The sequence below is a fragment of the Scomber japonicus genome, chromosome 3, assembly GCF_027409825.1.
Source record: "Scomber japonicus isolate fScoJap1 chromosome 3, fScoJap1.pri, whole genome shotgun sequence".
Classification (NCBI taxonomy): domain Eukaryota; kingdom Metazoa; phylum Chordata; class Actinopteri; order Scombriformes; family Scombridae; genus Scomber; species Scomber japonicus.
In genome coordinates this window covers 18,344,275-18,364,480 of record NC_070580.1, presented here as the reverse complement: position 1 = coordinate 18,364,480, position 20,206 = coordinate 18,344,275, and the positions used below count along the sequence as shown (strand labels likewise).

At 40.3% G+C, this 20,206-nt stretch overlaps 1 protein-coding gene across 1 annotated transcript in view; it reads right to left on the bottom strand.

The window, feature by feature from the left end:
* Window positions 1-20,206, bottom strand: part of tex264a (testis expressed 264, ER-phagy receptor a) — a 70,141-nt gene that overhangs the window by 47,137 nt on the left and 2,798 nt on the right. The window contains exon 2 of the mRNA XM_053316088.1: window positions 11,397-11,618. Coding sequence (XP_053172063.1) covers window positions 11,397-11,618 — 222 coding nt within the window. The remainder of the gene's footprint in view (window positions 1-11,396; window positions 11,619-20,206) is intronic.

Sequence of the window (20,206 nt, the reverse complement as noted above, 5' to 3'; positions counted from 1 at the left end):
GAATACACTATGCCATATAAGGTGATATTGCAATATCAATCATTCAATTATCAGGTGAGGCTGAGTGGGTCAGAAAAAATGTGAGGGGCAGCTTTAACCCTCAACTGAATGGGAATAAAGTGCACATACAATAAAGAAGATGGACAAATACACACAAGTCACACATACAGTGGTGAAAGTGCTACCTGTCAGAGCACGCTAAGAAGAAAGAGTCTAATTGGCAGCATGGTGTTTGATGCCCAGCTGGAGTTACAGAAGGGAGAGTATCCCAGAGCCAGAGGGAAGCAGGAATCAATAAGAACACCACAAACACTTCGGCCTGCGATCAACCTCCCTTACTATATCAGCTGGATTGTCACTAAGTATAGGAGCCTCAAACCAAATGAGACAACCAGAATGATCAGAGCCTGGGATTGTTTAAACATGTACGACAGGGTCTCAGAAAGTACAAGTAAATTAAATACTTAAAAAGCTGGTTTGGCATTTTGGGAAATCTTGTTTGCTTTCTTACAGAGTTAGATAAGAAGAAGAATACCACTCTCATGTCTGTATGCTAAATATGAAGCTACATATCCCAGCAGTCTACCTTGACTTAGCATAGAGACTGGAAAAAGTGGGAAACAGATACTCTGGCTCTGTCTAAAGTTAAAGAAACATAAAAAATGGTTTTATGAACCTTGCATGTTTTAATCATCATGTCTGGGCACTACAGACTGTTCCCAGCTAGCTGTTCCCCCCTGCTCCTTTCAAACAAAAGGTCTAAGTATTTTTTTCAGGTTTTTTTAATAGTTCTGTACATTAAGTTACATAGGTGACAAAGTTACGTGTCCTTGTTCTTTTCTACATCTGATCACTTGATATTAAGTTATATTCCTACCTGAAATGTAAAGAACAAGACTTGCATACTGCACACAACCCAGCCATTGTAGACCATCATAAATACTTTAAAACCTTCATCTTCAGAACTAAGTTGATGCTGATTTCTCACATAGGGCACATTGAGCCCACAGGTATGGCAAGCATGCATTCCCATAATGGACACCGGAAAGCATTAAAACAAAATTCCAGTTAATGAATATACAGTAGCACTGGGCTGTGGAGGGCTCCTGATGAGTCAAAGTGTTGCACCATGATTATTAGTTCAGAAAGAATTTGCATATTCTGTTCCTGATGCCAGACCTCTTAGCGGCCAAAATCCCAGAAAGACACCTGAATGCAAATTCAACTCCGGGAATTCAGACTACTATGTGATGTTAGTCAAAGTGATGGTCAAATTTAGATAATAAAACTTTTGCAGTAAGTTTTGAAACTAGAGAGGTTTTGTTTCAGAACAAACATGATTCGCTACAGAGCCAATAGTGGTCAGTAAAGACGATACTGGTACTGTTCTTTCCTCATCTATCTCTCCCCTCAATATGCTATTTTAGATGCCCGCAGAGCTGCCTGCCCATGCTTAAGCAGAGTGTACTGCCTTATGGACCTCCTGTACAGATGATGCCAAGATAGGCCTAATCTTCACAAACCCCATCGTCCACAGTCTGCTACTTCAAACCGACAGATTTAGTTAGACTGAGCCCAAAGTTCCTACAGAGAATTGCTTCTTAAAGGCCATGAACTTCTATTTAAAGGCCAAGATGTCCTTGCTGACTTAGCTGGATGTAATAAGCTGAAATCAAGTCAATAAACCTCACGGAGCTATCTGATGAACAAGCTACTTGACACACACAAACAGGATTTTGTGTGTACATGTGTATGTGTGTGTAAAGAGGGTACTATTGTTGCCAATGAGGGATTGTCTGTCCAGATGGGCGATGACCGAATACTCTGTGGATGCACAAAGCTTCTGCCATCTAAACTCTAATGTTTTCAACACTCCCGCTGTCTGTCTCACACTAAAGGTGCCATTCTCCATGCAGATGAAAGGGGCAGGCCCACACATTCCAATAAACCATTATTAGTTCCCTGCAGGTCAAAGCACGATTTCACGGAGAGAAAAGGACAGCGTTGAATATCAAGGAAACACAATGTGTTCTGCATTTATTCAACACAGCAGTAGTTAAAAAGCACATTTAAACAGTTAACAGAATTGTGTTAGTTAAAACCTTCTAATGCCTTCATATGCAAACAATACCTGTGTATGCAAGTATCAAAAAACATGAATACACCATGCCTTATATGGTATGGTTACCATAACAGTCATTAAATCAGTACAGGTGAGGCTGAGTGGGTCAGAAAAAATGTGAGAGGCAGCTTTAACCCTCAACTGAATGGGAATAAAGTGCACACACAATAGAGAAGATGGACAAATACACACAAGTCACACATACAGTGGTGAAAGTGCTACCTGTCAGAGCACGCTAAGAAGAAAGAGTCTAATTGGCAGCATGGCGTTTGATGCCCAGCTGGAGTTACAGAAGGGAGAGTATCCCAGAGCCAGAGGGAAGCAGGAATCAATAAGAACACCACAAACACTTCGGCCTGCGATCAACCTCCCTTACTATATCAGCTGGATTGTCACTAAGTATAGGAGCCTCAAACCAAATGAGACAACCAGAATGATCAGAGCCTGGGATTGTTTAAACATGTACAACAGGGTCTCAGAAAGTACAAGTAAATCAAATACTTAAAAAGCTGGTTTGGCATTTTGGGAAATCTTCTTTGCTTTCTTACAGAGTTAGATAAGAAGAAGAATACCACTCTCATGTCTGTATGCTAAATATGAAGCTACATATCCCAGCAGTCTACCTTGGCTTAGCATAGAGACTGGAAATAGTGGGAAACAGATACTCTGACTCTGTCTAAAATGTGAAAATCTGCCTACCACCTGTAAATTTGAGTCATTAACAGAACATATTTAATTTATTAAACAAATTAAACTTTCATTCATACTTAAAACAGAAATGTTGAAAATGGTTTAAATTTAAACTGGAGTTAAATGCTGTAACTACTATGTCTGGGACGCCATAGACAGTGCTCAGCTAGTTGTTTCCAGTCTTTATTGCTAAGCTAAGTTAACCTCCTGCTGCCCCTAGCTCTATAGTTACATACCACACAGGTAGTGGTATAAATCATCACATCTAGGTCTAGGCAAGAAAGCAAGCAAGTTTTTCAAAATGTCAACCTTTAATATACATTTACATTTTATCGAAAAAAAAATACACACCAGTTCACTTAGTCTCAATTATGGAAGTAGGGTTCACTAATTTGTAGATGTAACTAGATGGAAAAATGAAAATAATAATGGCATGCAGCTGCAATTCTCAGAAAGCCTGGCATGGCAAACAGAAACAAACAGGCCTTATATGACAGTTTGGGAAGAACCTAGTGTGTAGACAGAGAACAGCACATCATAGCTCATTCTTAAAGGGCGAAAAAAGGGAAATAGTGATGAAACTGTCGACAGCGTCACTGGAGTCTAAATATAGCCTTGTGCATCTACAGCCCAGTGTTTCCTCCACAGAATCAACAGCCGACTGAAGGGATAACGAGGAATATTAATTGCAAACACATATTATGAACTGTTGCAGGTCAGAGGCAGCCACTGCCACTGGATTGTTTCTGTTATGTTAAGATTATTATTTTTGAGAACACCAAAGAAACAAGAACTTCGTGTTAACCAATAAAATGTAATGGAGGGAACAATGCAGTGGAATGACAGCATTAATAATGAAGGACACTTATCTTGCTCTTACCACAGCCTGCATTTTAAAGCACACAGACACACACATACAGCATACAGTAAATGTGTCTCTTCAAACTGAAATTTTTCACAAAGCTCCCAAACAATTAGTCACAGAAACACATGCTCGCTCACAAACTTGCACATCACTTATTGACTCTCACTTTGCCTTCTGCTCTTTGATAGCATCGCAGCAACAACCCCTGCCATATACTGCACCATCCCACGCAGAAATCACTGAACAGAGAGCAGTTAAGGGAGTCTGCACCCTGAGCCTAGGAGGCATTAAAGATGTAGAGGGGCTGAAGAGGATCAAAGCAGGTGCAATGCTGCCACACCCCCCTTCCCTCTCCACCACCGCCACCATCATCACCACCCCTTTCCTCCCACATTTCCCTTTGGGCTGGTTTAAACTTCACACTGCCTGACAAAGGAGTAGAGAGGGTCAGTGTAGAACTGTGTAAAGCCATACAATGGCTGATGATACTGCACATACATATTGTGGACTAACAGTACCACATTCAGGTCCGAGGTCAGCAAGCAGAAGTATGATAAAATGACATTGTGATCAGGGAAATACTACTTTTTCTGGGCTGTTTCATCACAATCATGCAAAAATGTGCAAAAACAACAATATATGTTTAGGATGTACTGAGTAATTGTGGGTTGATTTGGGAAAAGATTACCATTTTAGGCATTTGTTTTGTCACATTCCCATGTGACACTAAGTACAGATTCCTTTTTTTATTTCTCTGCTTGCAGTTTGAAGGCACCATATGCTAAAGACATCCTTTTCCCCACAGATATCTATAACATAAGCTCCAAACTGCACAGAAATGTAACAAAGCATCTGTAGGTTTGTCTGACTCTGGGTAAGAAGGGAAATGGTAAGAATACCCACAAGCAATTATTCCTTCAGTATATTTTACTGCTAGAGCACTTTCTAAGATTCAACTACAGTCCATGTACCCAAAGGCATTATCATCTTTCCTTGTGTCAAAATATTACCTGTTTACTGTGTCCTGTTACGTCCCCCCTCTCTCTCTCTGTTGCTGGAAACAACCAGCACTCATCCAAAATAATTAGGAAAGGAAAAGGAGAGCTCATTAGCGCGCTGCATTATCATGTATTTTATACAATGTGGCAGGTGGAAAAGACACGACAATAGAGAAAAGAAAAAAACAAAAACAACAATGCCTCAAAATAATCCTGAATAGATAATCAGATACCCTTGTACCAAAACACCTTGAGAGTCTTTGAGAGGCTATACTATCTGTGGGTCCAGAGGGTTTTGTGTGTCTGGTGTCAATATGCTACAGAACACAGCAAAAGTGACTTGTTATCTGCATAACAATTAAATCCTGAACCTGAATTCAGTAATGTCAGATAGATAACAAAAAAGGGCTGCGCAGGAACATGACATCCTGAAATGTTGTGATGTGCAGAAACGAGTGGGAGGATTCTTTTACCTGTTTCTGAGAGGAAAATAATTGGCTTTATAACCGTATAATGTGATTTAGGATTATCATTTATAAATTGTCTGTGTGTGTGTGTGTGTGTGTGTGTGTGTGTGTTCAGCAGCAGCTAAAACAAAAACAGAACTGCACTACAAAAGGTGGTGGAATTACCGTTGTTTAACAGGAGTGTCCTAATTCCCCGTTCACTATCCTGCTGTTTGATTGACAGACAGCAGTTTATCAGCTGCACACATGTGGTACACGACACAAAGAAGATAGAAACAAAGAATATGCAATAGAGTTTCTAGCAACCAAGAATGTATGACGATTTGATAAAAAGTAAAGCTGTATTGTACAGCAGAATACAAAAAATACAAATATCATGGGTCAGAATCCATTTTGATAAAAGTTGGTGCAGAAACAGTAACTGACTGTGATTGAAGAGACACATTTATATTCACCCACAGAACCATCTAACCAGAGCGAAGGGCATCTCAGTTTTTGTTTACTCGGTGGATAAACCTGAAATCAGCGCAGTTCCACTGGCTAACCCCTAATCGGGACATTGCATGAAATATAGATGCTGTGGACAGGCAAAACATATTTTCTATATTTAATGCAACAAATAATAACATCAAAGACATTGGAGATGAGTGGCTGGTGAATAATCCATGAGCAGAATAGAGGTGAGGAATCAACACCCTGCAGTGGTAAAGCATGAAGGTGTCGGTGGAGTCACACAAAGGAGTTACCTGTTTATTTGCAGCAATAAACACCAACATCTCGACTCCACCCCAGCCCCACTCAATAAGAAGACAAAAGCCAGTTATAAACATTTGCTTGTCCATTTGCTTGGCATTTAATATTCTATAGTTCAGCAGCCCAGAAATCTCAAATTACTTTTGATCCATGAGCAGGGCAGCTGTGGCTCAGACGTAGAGTGGGTTTTCCACTATTAAGAAGATTGGCAGTTTCGGTCCGCATGTTGCAGTGTACTTGGGCAAGATGCTGAACCCCAAATGTCTTAGTGTGTATTCGCATTAGCTTCTCCTCCTGATGAGCAGGTTGGCACCTTGCATGGCAGCCTCTACCATCACTGTGTGAATATGTCTCTGAAGGGGTAATGTTGGCATGTGGTCTAAAGCACTTTGAGTGTTCGGAAGACTGGAAAGGTCCATTTACCATTCCATTTAGTCATGAAGCTTTTACAGCATGTTCAAACAAGATGACTTTATCTTCACCTGCCTCTACAGGACACCTGAATCTGAATCTCACCACCTGCTTCTCATGTTATAAAATTATTCTGGATGTGGAGTTTAGGTTCTTATGAACATATGCCACAGCTAAATATTTACAGGTCACCCTTAATGCACATTTGGCTTTAGTGCATCTACGCAGCTGCATCCCCTGTCACCTAGTCACCACCCAACCCTGGCTCCAAGAAATTACATTTATATGTGACTTCTTGCCTTCATCTGCAGCACAACTGGCAACTCAACAGACTCATACACATAACACAAGGTGGGTTGGCCCATATGGTGCCACTACTAAGTCTAGCTGTGCTCAGAACACTATTCCTGTTGTTTATCATTGTGACAATGGTAAATTGCCCTGACTTTGTTTTGAAGAAACTAAACTGAGAAGAGAACAGATAATTGTGCTGAAATGCTGATACATGCTGTTAAGTTTTCCCCATTCTGCTCACAGTTTGTTTGTAAGCAGAAACTGTGACTGTTTTGCCAGCACTGAGTATGATTCATCCTCCTCCTCTCTGTATAACATATTTCTTCTATAAACACAATGTGAGCAATCATACAGAACAACAATATACATCCAATACATCCAAATTCTGCCATACTGAAATACCCAAGATGATACAAAACCAAAGATATTCTGGGGTGTTTATAGATCTACATTTCAATCGCTATGGGACCTGCAAGGCAAACGAAATGGTGGCATGATACAGTATAGAGAGAAAAATAATAATGAGAGAAAAAATAATAAAGCTTTTATGATGCTTGATTCAGATAAATGGATTACTAAATGGGCCGGAGCTATCGGCTTCTCATCTTGTTTCTGCTCATGGGGACTACTGGGAGTTTTGTCTGAGGCAGTCACCAAAATAACACCCTCATGATTGTGTGCTCTCTATTCTTCGGGTCCTAAAAAAGGTGCTTTCACAAAGATCAAAGAGGACTTGCCTAAGTCCTTTTAATATAGCGTGACAGTTATGTCTTCATCCTTTCATTTTTCCTTCTTTAACCATCAGCCTTTTTAACTGGTAGATGATACAATCCCAACACGTGCTCATACCCCTTCACCCAGCCATCTGACATGAATACAAAGCTGCTGACCACAAAATACCATGTTCTCAGACATTCAACTGATACCATAAATTACCCGATACCCCCTGATTATGAACAGCACTTTGAAAACATCAGGATTTAACACAGTGGATACCTGGCACTGACAGCAGATTATTTAAACTACAGTTACACTGCCTAGTCTCTGTGTGTGTGTGTGTGTGTGTGTGTGTGTGTGTGTGTGTGTGTGTGTGTGTGTATGTGTGTATGTGTGTGTTAGCCTGTGCATTGTGCATGGAAGAGATAAGGCAAGGTAAGCTGGTATGAAGCTGGTGCTGTTTGGTCCAGAGAGAAAGCGTTCAAGTGAAAAGGGACAGTTATGCACTTAACCTGCTCTCTGATAAGTGAACCCCTACTGGAGACTAGAAGGTGTGCCAGAGTCTCTGAGAAAACACTTAGTCGGGTGATAATTTTGAGTGATACAGAGAATTTGGTCTTCTTTTAGGCTGTTGCTCAGATTTTACAGGCTGCATCTTTACTGTTTTGATTTAGTCTCACTACTCGCACCAGCAATGAAATAGCCCAGATAAACCCACTGTACTTAACCTGCCCAGCATCTGATGACTGATGAAGTTAGCAACAAGTGACACATTTAGCAACTACAGACCTTTATATTTCTCTCAGGACTTGATGAACACCAAACAGAGTTAAGTGGGTGGTGAATATTGGATTTACATTTGCCAGATTGCCAAAAACACAACTTCAAATGAATGCCAATTTTGCTTGATGTCTACTGAATGTGTTCGCAATATGCTAGCCAAATCAACTTTTGTAAGATGATAATATTACAGTTCTGCTCCCCCTGATGGCCAAAACAAAAATCTGTCAAATAGAGTTGTGCAGTGGGAGACATGTTCCAGGCAAATAAAAATCCCATTCATTTTTCCCCATAGAAAAAGTTACAGGACGCACAGTATAAACACTTCTATGGCTCAGATTGGCATGAAACTCTTCCGGGTAAATCATCAGTACAAAAAAGAACAACTGCGTTAGAAAATATCTGGTTCAAAGGTACAAGACTGTGCACATAAAAAAAAAGTTTGGGTAAGAAGTTCACTATGACTCCAAAAGGTATATCGCAGCAAAAAAATCACTGAGCCTTAAATTTGGTAACAAATCTGCTAACAGCAGATGGATTACAGTGTTGAGAAAACTAATTTTACAATATATAGAGTGAATCAGTTTACTTTTATTTTCCAAGTCATTTTTTTGTGAATTCAGCAACTTTGGCGCTGTGTTAACTTCAATACTGCTCTGATTCAATGGCAGCTGTTGCCTGGTGGTTAAAATATAATCTTGTTCATTACATTATCCAAGACAGTGCTGAGTTTCTGTATTGAGCATAGGTATTGAGTAATATTGAGAATCTTTTAAAGGAAAAAAATGAAATTGGTACATAGAATGGGGCTCTACTGGGTTTAAATTAGTGCATAGATTAGCAGAAAATGTCAGTAAAGGTGAAATCTGCTGGACCTACAGTAGATAATGAGTACAAAGTTACGTCACACGAGTGTCTCCCTCCTTTCAAATTCCCTCACACTACAGACCTACTCAATTAATCATACATACTGTATGCACAAACTTCTAGCACATTCACATAGCACCCTCCAAACCAAGCCTGTCTGAACCTTGCTCAATTATTCATTAGCCTCGCTGTAAGCTGGTATGCATAGTGCACTCACCACTCCACAACTCAAACTGGATGGTAGTGTGTTATTAGCCCATCTGCTGTACAAGGGCAGCTCCTTAACGACCTGTCACAGCACTCAGGTCAACTGATGGACTGCGATAAGCAATTCTGCCCCATGGCGGACAAGTGTGAGCGAGTTAAAACGGATGCTTTCTCTATGGTGACATCAGTTAGCCTGACAGACAGAGCTGCACATGCTAAGAAACAAAAGATGCACACTGACACTGGCCATAATTATGTAACAGCAATAGCGCCTAAAAGGGAATACTAAATTTTAATACTATGGCATGCTATTCCTATGCCTTAAGACCGTTTATTCTGTGTCAGTGCACATGTTAGAGTTTGTCCTTCCCCTGATGTGGGATTCTACAGCATACATAGTGCCGCAGAGACCAAGCTGCAAAAAAGATGAGAATGCTGGTAAATGATGATAAGCTGACCAGACAATGGTTCTTTGAGGATTACAATTTGTAGATCACGACAGATATTGCCACTGCAAACTACATATGTTTTTTTTTACAAAAAAGGTCTAAAAACTTGTAGAGTTTGAAAATGCTTTAAGTCAATGTCCCATTTATCCTCCCTGGAGCAGATCCTAACTGCATACTGGTAAACATCGCACATCAGAGTGTTGCCCTTTTGACTTTTCGCTTAGAGCACACTAAGTAACTTATAGTTCAATTCCTCGTTCCATCCAGCTCAGGCAGGCAGCAATGAAAACAACTGGTAGTGTTGGCTGTGAAGTCAGCAAGGGAGCATTTCCTTCATGGTGTACGAGCAACTCCTACCAGTTGGTTAGCCTGGCTTTGCACATATGAGTGGGTGAAAAGATGTGATGCCCCAAGGGCAAGCGAAAAGAAGCAGCTGGTGACCATCTGTACCATGGCTGTCTTTAGTGACAAGTACTGCAGTATGGGGAATTAGTCAATCCCAATTTGGAAGACAAAATACACTGCTGATGTTCATTTTTGAGCTGAACCCACATTATGTATTGTGCAGATACTCGTGTTGAACACACAAATCCAGTATAAAATCTAAACCTTGTCAGTGCCCAGACAAGGCCAGGATGAAAGTCAACAATATATCCAACTGAGACCTTTCAGAAATCGCCTACCACACACAGGCTATCTTTAGCAGGGCTTTGATATGCAGGCAGAGCCGACAACAGTCAATGAACAATGCCATTGGTGGGGGCCTTGCCCCTTTACTTTCCTGTGCTCCATACAACACAACAACAGCAGCAAAGCACTACTTCAATGGTAAAATGGCCCCATTCACATCACCTCTACATATTTCAGCATGCTGATGATTCATTGGGTTTGTGCAAGCAGTTCAAAACACTACAGTTTACTAATAAAATACAAAAAGGTTCACAGAAATTAGAGAAGAATACCAATTATTTTCAGCACTCAAACTCGAACCCTCTTGCCACAGAAGAGTATGTAAGAGTTAACTTCTTGTCTCCACCTGTCATGACTATGAGAAAGAAACTCTGTCATTGGGAAGTGGGTCCTTTTGCCCCCTGTGCAGAGACAGAGGTCTAAACAAACAGATGGACAGACTTGTGCACACATACATACATGCACTCACACACAAGCACACAGGGGGCATTATTCATGCAGTGGGATGCCCCTAAATGAATCCATGTGTGTAAATGTCATCAGTAAATGTCAATAGCTTTTTGAGGCCTGTCCGGAGGACATTGAGCCCAGAATATGGGCCGCGGGACTCAGACGTACCTTCATTTCCTACTACTTCATCTATTCTTAATCTGCTTTAAAAGACCTCATCTGCTCATGTGATGAATTAAACAACACATGAGTGAGGGTCTCTTGACGAGCAAGAAGCAGAAAACAGGACAGTTATGATCACAAGATGATTGCCATCCATGGCAACAGAAGACTCTAAGGAAGATGAAAGAAGAAAACTCTTGTCTTACTTCTTCTTATGATGATTATAGCAGTACATCCATAAGTCATTCTTTTTTATATATATATAGTATTTACCATCTGAGTTTATGTGGAATCTTTTTGTTAATATAAAAGCAGGGATATAACCTGGTTCAATAATCACACGTAAATTAAAAAAGGTAGAACAGTATATTACAAACATAAGACACCATGTGACTAAAAGAGCGATGCAGTAACTCAAGAGATTTCAGGGTATCCACATAGCTAAGAGCTAATATATTTTCATAGTGTCTGTACCTCAATGTAGGAAGCGAGCCTGGGGTAGACTCTGTAAGGTCCCAGTATGTGAGACAGAGGGCTGGTGCAGGGGAAGGTGGTGGTCACTGCATGGCTCACTTCAGGCAGAGAAAACACCTTGAAGCCAAACTTCTCATACAGCTTCTGCAGCTCTTCGTCAGGCTTCTCCTCACCCTCACACAGGACACTGCCCACGACAGAGCGACACTTCTCTGGTGGTGTCTGAGGGGAGAGAAAGGAGAAGACAGTGAAAGACAGATCAGAAAACACAAGATTAACCATAAAAATGTAAATGTTCAACTTTAGTTTCAATTAGAATAAACTAGAAACTAGAAATGCTAGTATTATACAAAGTCTAATTTCTGTGAATGAGGCAGTTTGAAAGTGTAGAAGAGGGGGAAGTGTTTTCCCTAAAATTATTGTTGAAATTGGTTGAGTCTGGGTTTAACTGTCTGAATGTCATTAGGCTTTGCTGAACTTATATTATGTTTAGTTGCAATAAGGTTCACAATAGCAACAGCTTCTATTGGTGATATATTGAGTCTGTATTCACACAAATCACATTTAGAAGTTAAAATAGAAGGTGTGGATTTAAACTTGTGGAGACATTGTACCTTCATAAAGTGTCACTGGACCAGAAACCTGTCAGCTCTGAAGAAGATCCAACTCTAGATATCTAAGAGCTAGGTCACATATGCAGCACTTCTAATTCCATCTATGTTTAAAAAAGTCAAGTGTACTAGAAATGCTCACTTACTTTTAAACTATGCTCCAAGTTCTTCATTTGGGTTTTGCATCTTACCAAAGCCAGAAGTGCTTTTGATAAAAATGACTTGTGGGTATCGATTAACAATTATCTATTGAGTGGTCTCAGCCTTTCATATTTGATCTCTTACCTGCAAATCGGCCTATTTCAGAAATAAGGAAATACTGATAAATTACATTAAGTGTGACTATCGCCATATTTGTGGGTTCGTCTACAGAACAGGAGCCCTGCAGCAGGGATTGTTTGTTTTGTGATAATTGAGGAGTGCAGATATGTGCTGACAGGGTGAATATGGCTTTTTCACTACTAGGCCTCTTTAATACCAAAATGCTTCTAATATCTGCATTCAGATGTGACAGAGACAGAATCAAAATCACTGAGTGACCTGTCAGTCAGAAGATAATCTCCCATTCACATCTGTATGCATATAGTCCGTCAGTGCGGCTTCAGATGGAGAGTAGGAGCTGCCTTTAAGAACTATGCTTGTGTTTTTGAACATTTGTTAATTTACAAAAGAAAATCACATGGTTTCACTTTACATCACTGCCTACCATTTTCTATATTATGCCAAAGTAAGTTAGATATTTATATTAAGTACATGTTTCCAAACTTCCAGGCAGCTACCAATTTCAAAGAAAGATCAATAATAACAAAATGAATGATGCGATGACCATAGCAGAACGATTTGTTTATACATATGTTGTATTCACTAACTATCTAAAAATCTAACTAGAAAATTAAAAAGGAAATTAACTACAGTGTCTAACTGCAACAATTGTTCCAAGTTGCAAAAAACACAAGATTAGATACAATAATATATAATAAAAACATCTGTTAATATAGATATGAGAACATGAGTGTGATATGTAGCTGTGAGAAATTAAATTAAGATTATATGGAGAACTATAATATACCAGTTGAAAATAAAGTGCCATTACACCTTACCAGTTTCCATTATTTTATGTTAAGTATGAAATTAATTTGCAGAAACACAAATAAAACCAGACATGATGTCACTGTGACAGATTACCTCCCTCAAACAAGTTTTAAGTCTTTGCAAACGTATTTATCTACTGTACTGAAATGAATGAAATGATGTCTTTGGATTTTTAGCAAATGAAAACCCCATGTATGGTCCTTTAACACCTGCTGCTGGTTTCAGCTCTGTGGCAATGGCTATCTGTGGAGGGCTGGCAATGAGGGGGCACAGATGGGAGCCAGCAACACTCTTCATGTCCCTGGCATCCTTGCATAATTATCACATCCAAACGCCACAACCTTCTCTTCTTTTCCATCTCATTTCTCACATTTAGGGCTATTTTTTGACTGCATTGTGCTCCTGCTACAGCACTGCGCTGTTCCCACCATCTTACTTTGTTCTTAAGGTGGCTTTTGTGCTGTAATTCAGTGTTTTTGGCAGCCGTTGAGACTCCTTAGCTGAGATGAACCTATTTGATAACCCCATCCCTAACCCTCACTGCATCTTAATGTATACATCATGTAGGTAATGATGATTGACAGTGCCTGTTCAGCCTGAGCAGATAATCTTTACTATCAACTGACAGAGACCCTTGCCACCATGTTCAACAGTGAGTCGGGGAACACAGATCACCTGCTTTTTGACAGGGAGGGAATTAATCATTCAAGGCAGCATGAGATATACTACATCTATTAACAATGCAGCAATGAGTCACTGCAAACACAGACAGTCAAAATGGCTGTGTTAGCATTGTTGGAGTAAATTATTACAGCAATGTGACAATATACACAAGACATTCTAGCCTATAACACATATTTAAAAGATTACATCTATTTTGACTAAAAGATTAAAAATAACACGCTGTTGAGGCTGTGAGGTGTGGTTGAAATCAATCTAATTCAATAATCAACAATTAGAACTAATGGCCTGTTGTTTCCTCCACAGGAACTTTTCTAGGAACCCAGAAACCTTTTTAGGACCTTACCCACATTTCCACCAGAAGAAAAAGGGCATACTTTCAGTTCTTCCACATCCTGGCCCCAAATAGGTCCAGGAACTAACCTCAGGCTGCAACAACATGTGGGCAGCAGACTTTTTTTTCTTTTAATGTAATTAGCATGAGGGATGGAAAGTTCTTGTCATTTTTACTTAAATCCATTACATTTATTCAATAAAACAGCAGAGTTGCACAATGGTAAATTTAAAGACAAACACAATGAATCAGTGCTATTATTCTGTCAGGTGTGAAAACTCCTTCTGTTATGTGTCTAGTCTGCTGAAACTCCACAGTTCTTCAAATGAAGTGAAAACACAACTAGGACTGCAAAAAGAGTTTCTTAATTCTTGGAACTATCAAAAAAATGCTTTTTTGACATAAATATATTAGTATAGACACAATTTTGTAAAATGTTGACACATTATATCATTATAATAGCAATTCTGAAAATGTTTACCCGGCCCAATATGCCATATTATTAAATTGCCTGTTTAAGATTTTTGTTCCTGAGCCTTAATGGCTGAGTTGTACTTTGGATATTCTCATATGGATTTCTGTGAAAGAGTTGGTCTGCATCACCGTTTCCTTCATGATCATATCAAATGTATGGGCTGTCAACATACTTTCTCACACCCTGTCAACACTGGCGGTCTATGATAAGACACAACAATATCCATTCAAACACCAAGGGGACAACTGTCCTCCCACGGCCTTACTTCAGTATCTTACCATCTTGCTATCTCTCATGGTTTCTGCTCTGATAAACTAGAGTGTGTTAGCCAAACCAGTAGTTCACTAATGATATCATTCAGGGCTCTAGCTATCATTCACATCCCACACAGTGGCAAGAACAAACAGCAGCCCTGACTGCATCACATCTCTGCTTCCCTCCAGATAACACACCCCTTGCTTCCCTCAAGTTCAGTTGCTTTTCCCTCAAGATAACACATAACACACCGCATTGCTACAGGCAATTAGGAAAGAGAGGAACACCACTCAATGCAATACACTTGTCTTAACCACAGTTGTTTTGTTTGTGTCTGAAGTTCTAACACCACTAAAGGTAGAAATTCTCAGTTGCGGTCCACGATGGGCAGCGGTAACCTAGAACACCGCTCAGCCTGAGCGGTGTTCTGAAAGACAACATGTAATTCCATTTCTCACAGGTAGCAGAGGAAAGCCGACTGTGGCTTTTGATTGGCCAAGGTGAAAAGCTGAGTGTCAGATAATAGGAAGACGGTGGAGCTTTTACCTCAGTAACAACACTGACATATTATGTTTCTGTGCCACACAGCGGAAAACCAATTCAGCTATCGGTGAACTGTGAAACACTGGCACTATCTACAAGTTTTGTAGTACGTCTCTGTTGATTTCATGTTTGTTCAATGTCCATTTTCTCTATGAAGAGCAAGCTCATTAAATCCGAAGAAAAGACATATTCAGTCAATTTTCGTAGAGTGCATGACCCATGGGACTCTAAGACGACCTGCCCTAAAAATTGGTGCCGTTCCATCTCTACTTGATTCCCTTAAGCCAGGTCTCCAAGGACCTGTTGGGAGGAAAAAGTAATTTCAAAAGCAATTCTTTGCTTGAGGCTACAAGGGCCAGTGTTGATGGATGAGGGCTCTCCAACAATAAAAAGGTATGGCTGACAGAGGTAATTCTTTATTAGCAGACACATAATGAGGATTTACTCCCCTCATCTTTCCAGCTCTCTGCCCTGTATCTCTTTCCACCTGGCTACCACCACTTGGGATGCATTGTTTTGAGTGCGTTCACAATTGCTGGTCATTGCTGATGTGTTAGCAGGTTAGGGACAGGGATGAACAAGGCAAGCAGCCAAGTCTCTGCTTGAAGTAGAGGCTTAAAGACAAGATCATAATGAGCGTACCATACTCTGCCTGACCGAGAACCATCACCACACTCATTATAACACTACTGCAGAGCGACCAATGAACAAAGCTAAATTAGGGACAGATTACCTCTTAAAATGAATCATATAAACCATGCAAAGGCAACATAGCAGTACTGCTTGCTCAAGTAGAATAAAATATTTTTCATTTAATTTCTCTGTTTTTTTTTGTTTTGTTTTGTTTTTTGTTTTTTTAAGGTAATCTTGCAGTCTGCAACTCACAAGGTAAAAAGTGTACGTGACTTTTTAAAAATATTACGGTGTGGTGCCAATCATCACGTTTCCCCTTCATGATCCTGCTGTCAAACTGGGTTCACCATTATGCCAGATGTGAGGGAAATTATTGTATGAATATTTATGAATGCTTACATGAACTTGTGAAAGGTTAAACTGCTTAGTGACAGTCATAGATATAGTGTCTGTGCATCTGAACAATTTGTTACCGTGTGAAAGAGAAACAAAGAACATCTGTTTATTCTGAAGCGGATCCTGCCATGTGTGTTTGGGTATAATGCATAGAGTAGTCACAACAACTCCTACAGGTTGTTGTGAAACTGATTAAGAAGTATTCTCCCAACTGTTCAGGTCTCACTTGTCTATGTCTGTATCGAGTGTGAGTGTGCTGTGCTCTGAGCATGGAAGAAAGTGTGACAATACTATATCGAGAGTTGTCTCCTTCCTCACTGAAGTCAAGTGCAAGATGTAAATTGCCACGACACAGAATGGAGGGATTTAAGAGGCTGTGATTGTACAAGGGTCCTTCACCGCACTGCAGTCAATATGTCTGCAAATATGGACCCTCTCTGGACCTCCACGTCGTCTTCACATCAACGTCTGCAGTGAAGCATGACAAGCAGCAAATGCAGCATCCATAAAAAACACACCGGGTTTGTGAAGAGAGGATAACAGACAAAAAAAGCCTATTTCACCAAACAGTCCAGTTGCATTGGACAAAATGTAACAATACACATCACTGCCTTCGCTGGCGAGGCTCTCTCTTTCTGTTCAGTGGTTTGGAGTATCATTTTCTTTCTATATCTGGAACACCAAGACAGATGGTGCTTAGGGTACTTCCATATACAAGCAAAGAACCTGACACATGGGGAGCAAGAAGAAAAGAAGACTATGGGATAAGCAATCTCTCAACAAGAGCTCTTTCGCCTCAGTGTGTCAGAGCGATAACCTGTCTCAGCTGATTGGAAGCCATCTGCCCCCCCCCCCCCCCCCCCCACACACAACCCCCACCTCCACCTCCAGGCAGACAAAGCAGCGTAGACAAAGTCACCAGGAGGTAAACTGAAACTAATAGGGTTTCTCTGCACTGGATACTACAGGTATGCTGTGATGGGCTGACTGCTGTTGAATTGATGCTATAGCAGCCAAACTAATGCAGTTAAAACAAACCAATGAGGATCATTTTACAATCCACACGAAAACCAAAATCAACCAACATCCTAACTGATTTAATACAATACCACTTGAGTATGTCATTGTTTGTAGAAATAAAATAAACTTATTCAAACTACAAAATTCAAAACATAAATATGTCCTCCTTCGGAAGGGGAGGTCTTCAAGTATCCAAGTCAGATTCTAAATCCACTGCAGTGATAAGACATGGGCTCCATTGGCCCCTTGAGTCAAGAGCCTGTGGAAATCTTTTTTTTTTGTCTTTCTCTTTCACCAAGTGCAGTTCTGTCCCTTTAGGCTGTGCTCAGACTTAACTGGTAATTACACATGGCATCCTGGGAGTTCTGGCATGTATAATTACTGGCGAGGATAAGCACCCTGCTGGAGGCAGGACACAGTTTTCCCTTTGCCACAGTTGTGGAGTTGGTTCACCACTTCTTGGCCAGCTGGACACAGTGTGGCACTCCTCCAGCCAGATGTCACAGAGCGGGGAGCTAATCTTTTCTAATAGAAGATATGAGTGAATTCCTCTCCTCCTCTGCATAGGCTTACTTCCTTCTATACAAACATTCAAACTCTTTCTCTCCACCTCCTCGCTCTCTGTAAACTGCTCTGATTAACATTAGGCTGTGTAATCCAATATCCTACGCATCATAACACAGGGTGAGAAGCAAATATGTGTCACAAGATTGATAGTGCAAAAGATTTAAAGACATTCTTCAACATTCTGTTTTAATATCTAATCGTAACATGTCAGCTTGTAGGCTAACGTCTTTTTCCTATGTGACAATGGATGAAAATGGCATCCCAAAAAATTCCCTCAACAGTTCCAGGATATAAAAGTAGTGAAAATTTCCCAATTTAAAAGATTCTGTCTGGATCTGTGTTCTCCTTTTGCGGTATTCACTGTAGAGATGTTCATAAATATTAACAGGATGCTTTACTGTAGGGAAAGCTTGCATGTCCACAATCTTGCATAATATTGACTTGAAGACCTGTGGGACCAGACTTCAGAGTATCAGCGTATTTATTTCACATTTTATATCCACCTTTAAAAGTGGCAACTCCTTGCTAGAAGCCCCCCTTTCATGTTGTTGCTGTCGACAGACAGCAGTAAAATGCTAATAAATTTGACTGGGAGTGCAGCGCTGCTGAGCGCTCTGATCAGAAATTCCGATTGATGAATTGGAGCACTGCGAGGCTCTCAAGGTGAGTCAGACTCCTACCAATTTATACCCCTCTTCCGGTGAGTTCTGCACCTTGCCTCATCTCTCACTGCCACTCCTATATACGTCTACACATGACATTTCATTTTCTCCTGCTTGTCATGAGGAGCCGTGAGTGGGTTTGCTTCAGAGGCTAAAACAAAGTGGGAATTCAGCAGATCACAGATGAACCAAACATTGGCTCTAGTTTAGCCTTGATACAAACAAAACATGTTCACAGCATCCAAGGCAACTGCATTTGCTGTTAAGTCATAAAAGTGTGGACAAGAAGAATAGATGACGGACAAAGGTTCCACAACCTTCTAATTCCACCTAGACAATAAAATTAATTTTATCTTTAAGCTTCCCATTCTCTAGCAGTTTATTGTCTTAGCATCATGACACACCCACTGGTCTCTGAGCTTTCACTTCTGCCCACTCTCCTAAATTAATTTTGCTCGGGAGATTCCTTGCCGACATGCAGCCTGCTTGTGGATTCTTTGCTCTTTTCCATTCAACAAAAGCACAACAGACAAATTCAAGGATTTAGTCTGGGATTTGTTCAATACTCGTGTCAAAGCAGCACTAAAGTCAACCCTGAGGCAACTCAGCCTTGAATGACTAGGTGTGTTTAAAGAATAACCTCAAACGCTATGGCTCAGTGTCCAGTTGGTTGCCTCAACACTACAATGACTGACCCCTGTGAGCCAAACTGCTAAAATGTTCTATCCCTCAGGCAAGTACGTGCTAGTAAGTTAAAGCAATTACAAGCACACATGCAAACATAAATGCATGGATGCACACTCTCAAGCAAAAGGCACTAAGAGGAGCAGTTAGATTTTGTGCCAATTGGCTATTTAAGTGTTGTTTCAAATGCCTCCGCAGAGTGATATGAGGATGTCAACCAACCTCTACCACTGACTGTAGTCCACCACAATCACACACACAGTCCAAAACTGTCCGCAGAGCTGTCTAACTGGCTTAATTTCGGGTACATTTTGTCATCATGAGTGAAGCCTGCTCTTTCTACATTCTGTGATGAATTTAATAATTTGGTGTAGTTAGTTTTGAATCCCATTCCTTAGGACTTAGAGCCCTGGTGGCTTTCAATGTAGTCAATAAAAAGGGACTATACTACAATTTGAATCCAAAGTGAATGCAAATGATTGAACTTTGTGATAAAACTGGCTGTACTCTAAATCTAGCACAAGGAATGAAAACCAGTGGAGTAGTGTTACTGTGACCAATTGATCCACAGCCTCTTGAGCAGGTTTGAAATCCTATTTTATTTTAATATGATGAAACACATTTTTGACTGAATTAATCTGAAGAGGCAGTACTTATGTTATGGTAATAAATAATAATAATAAGTATGAAGATCAATGTGTGGTTTTAGGGTTGTTCCTGCCTCCTTCACAAAGTCAAATCCAATGCTAATACTGCCATCTAGTGTCCATTAGTGTTAGTGAACCACCTTAAGAAATTAGGTCAAGTCTAAACACAGCAAGCAACAACCACTGCACCACGCAAAAGTAGTAAGAAAA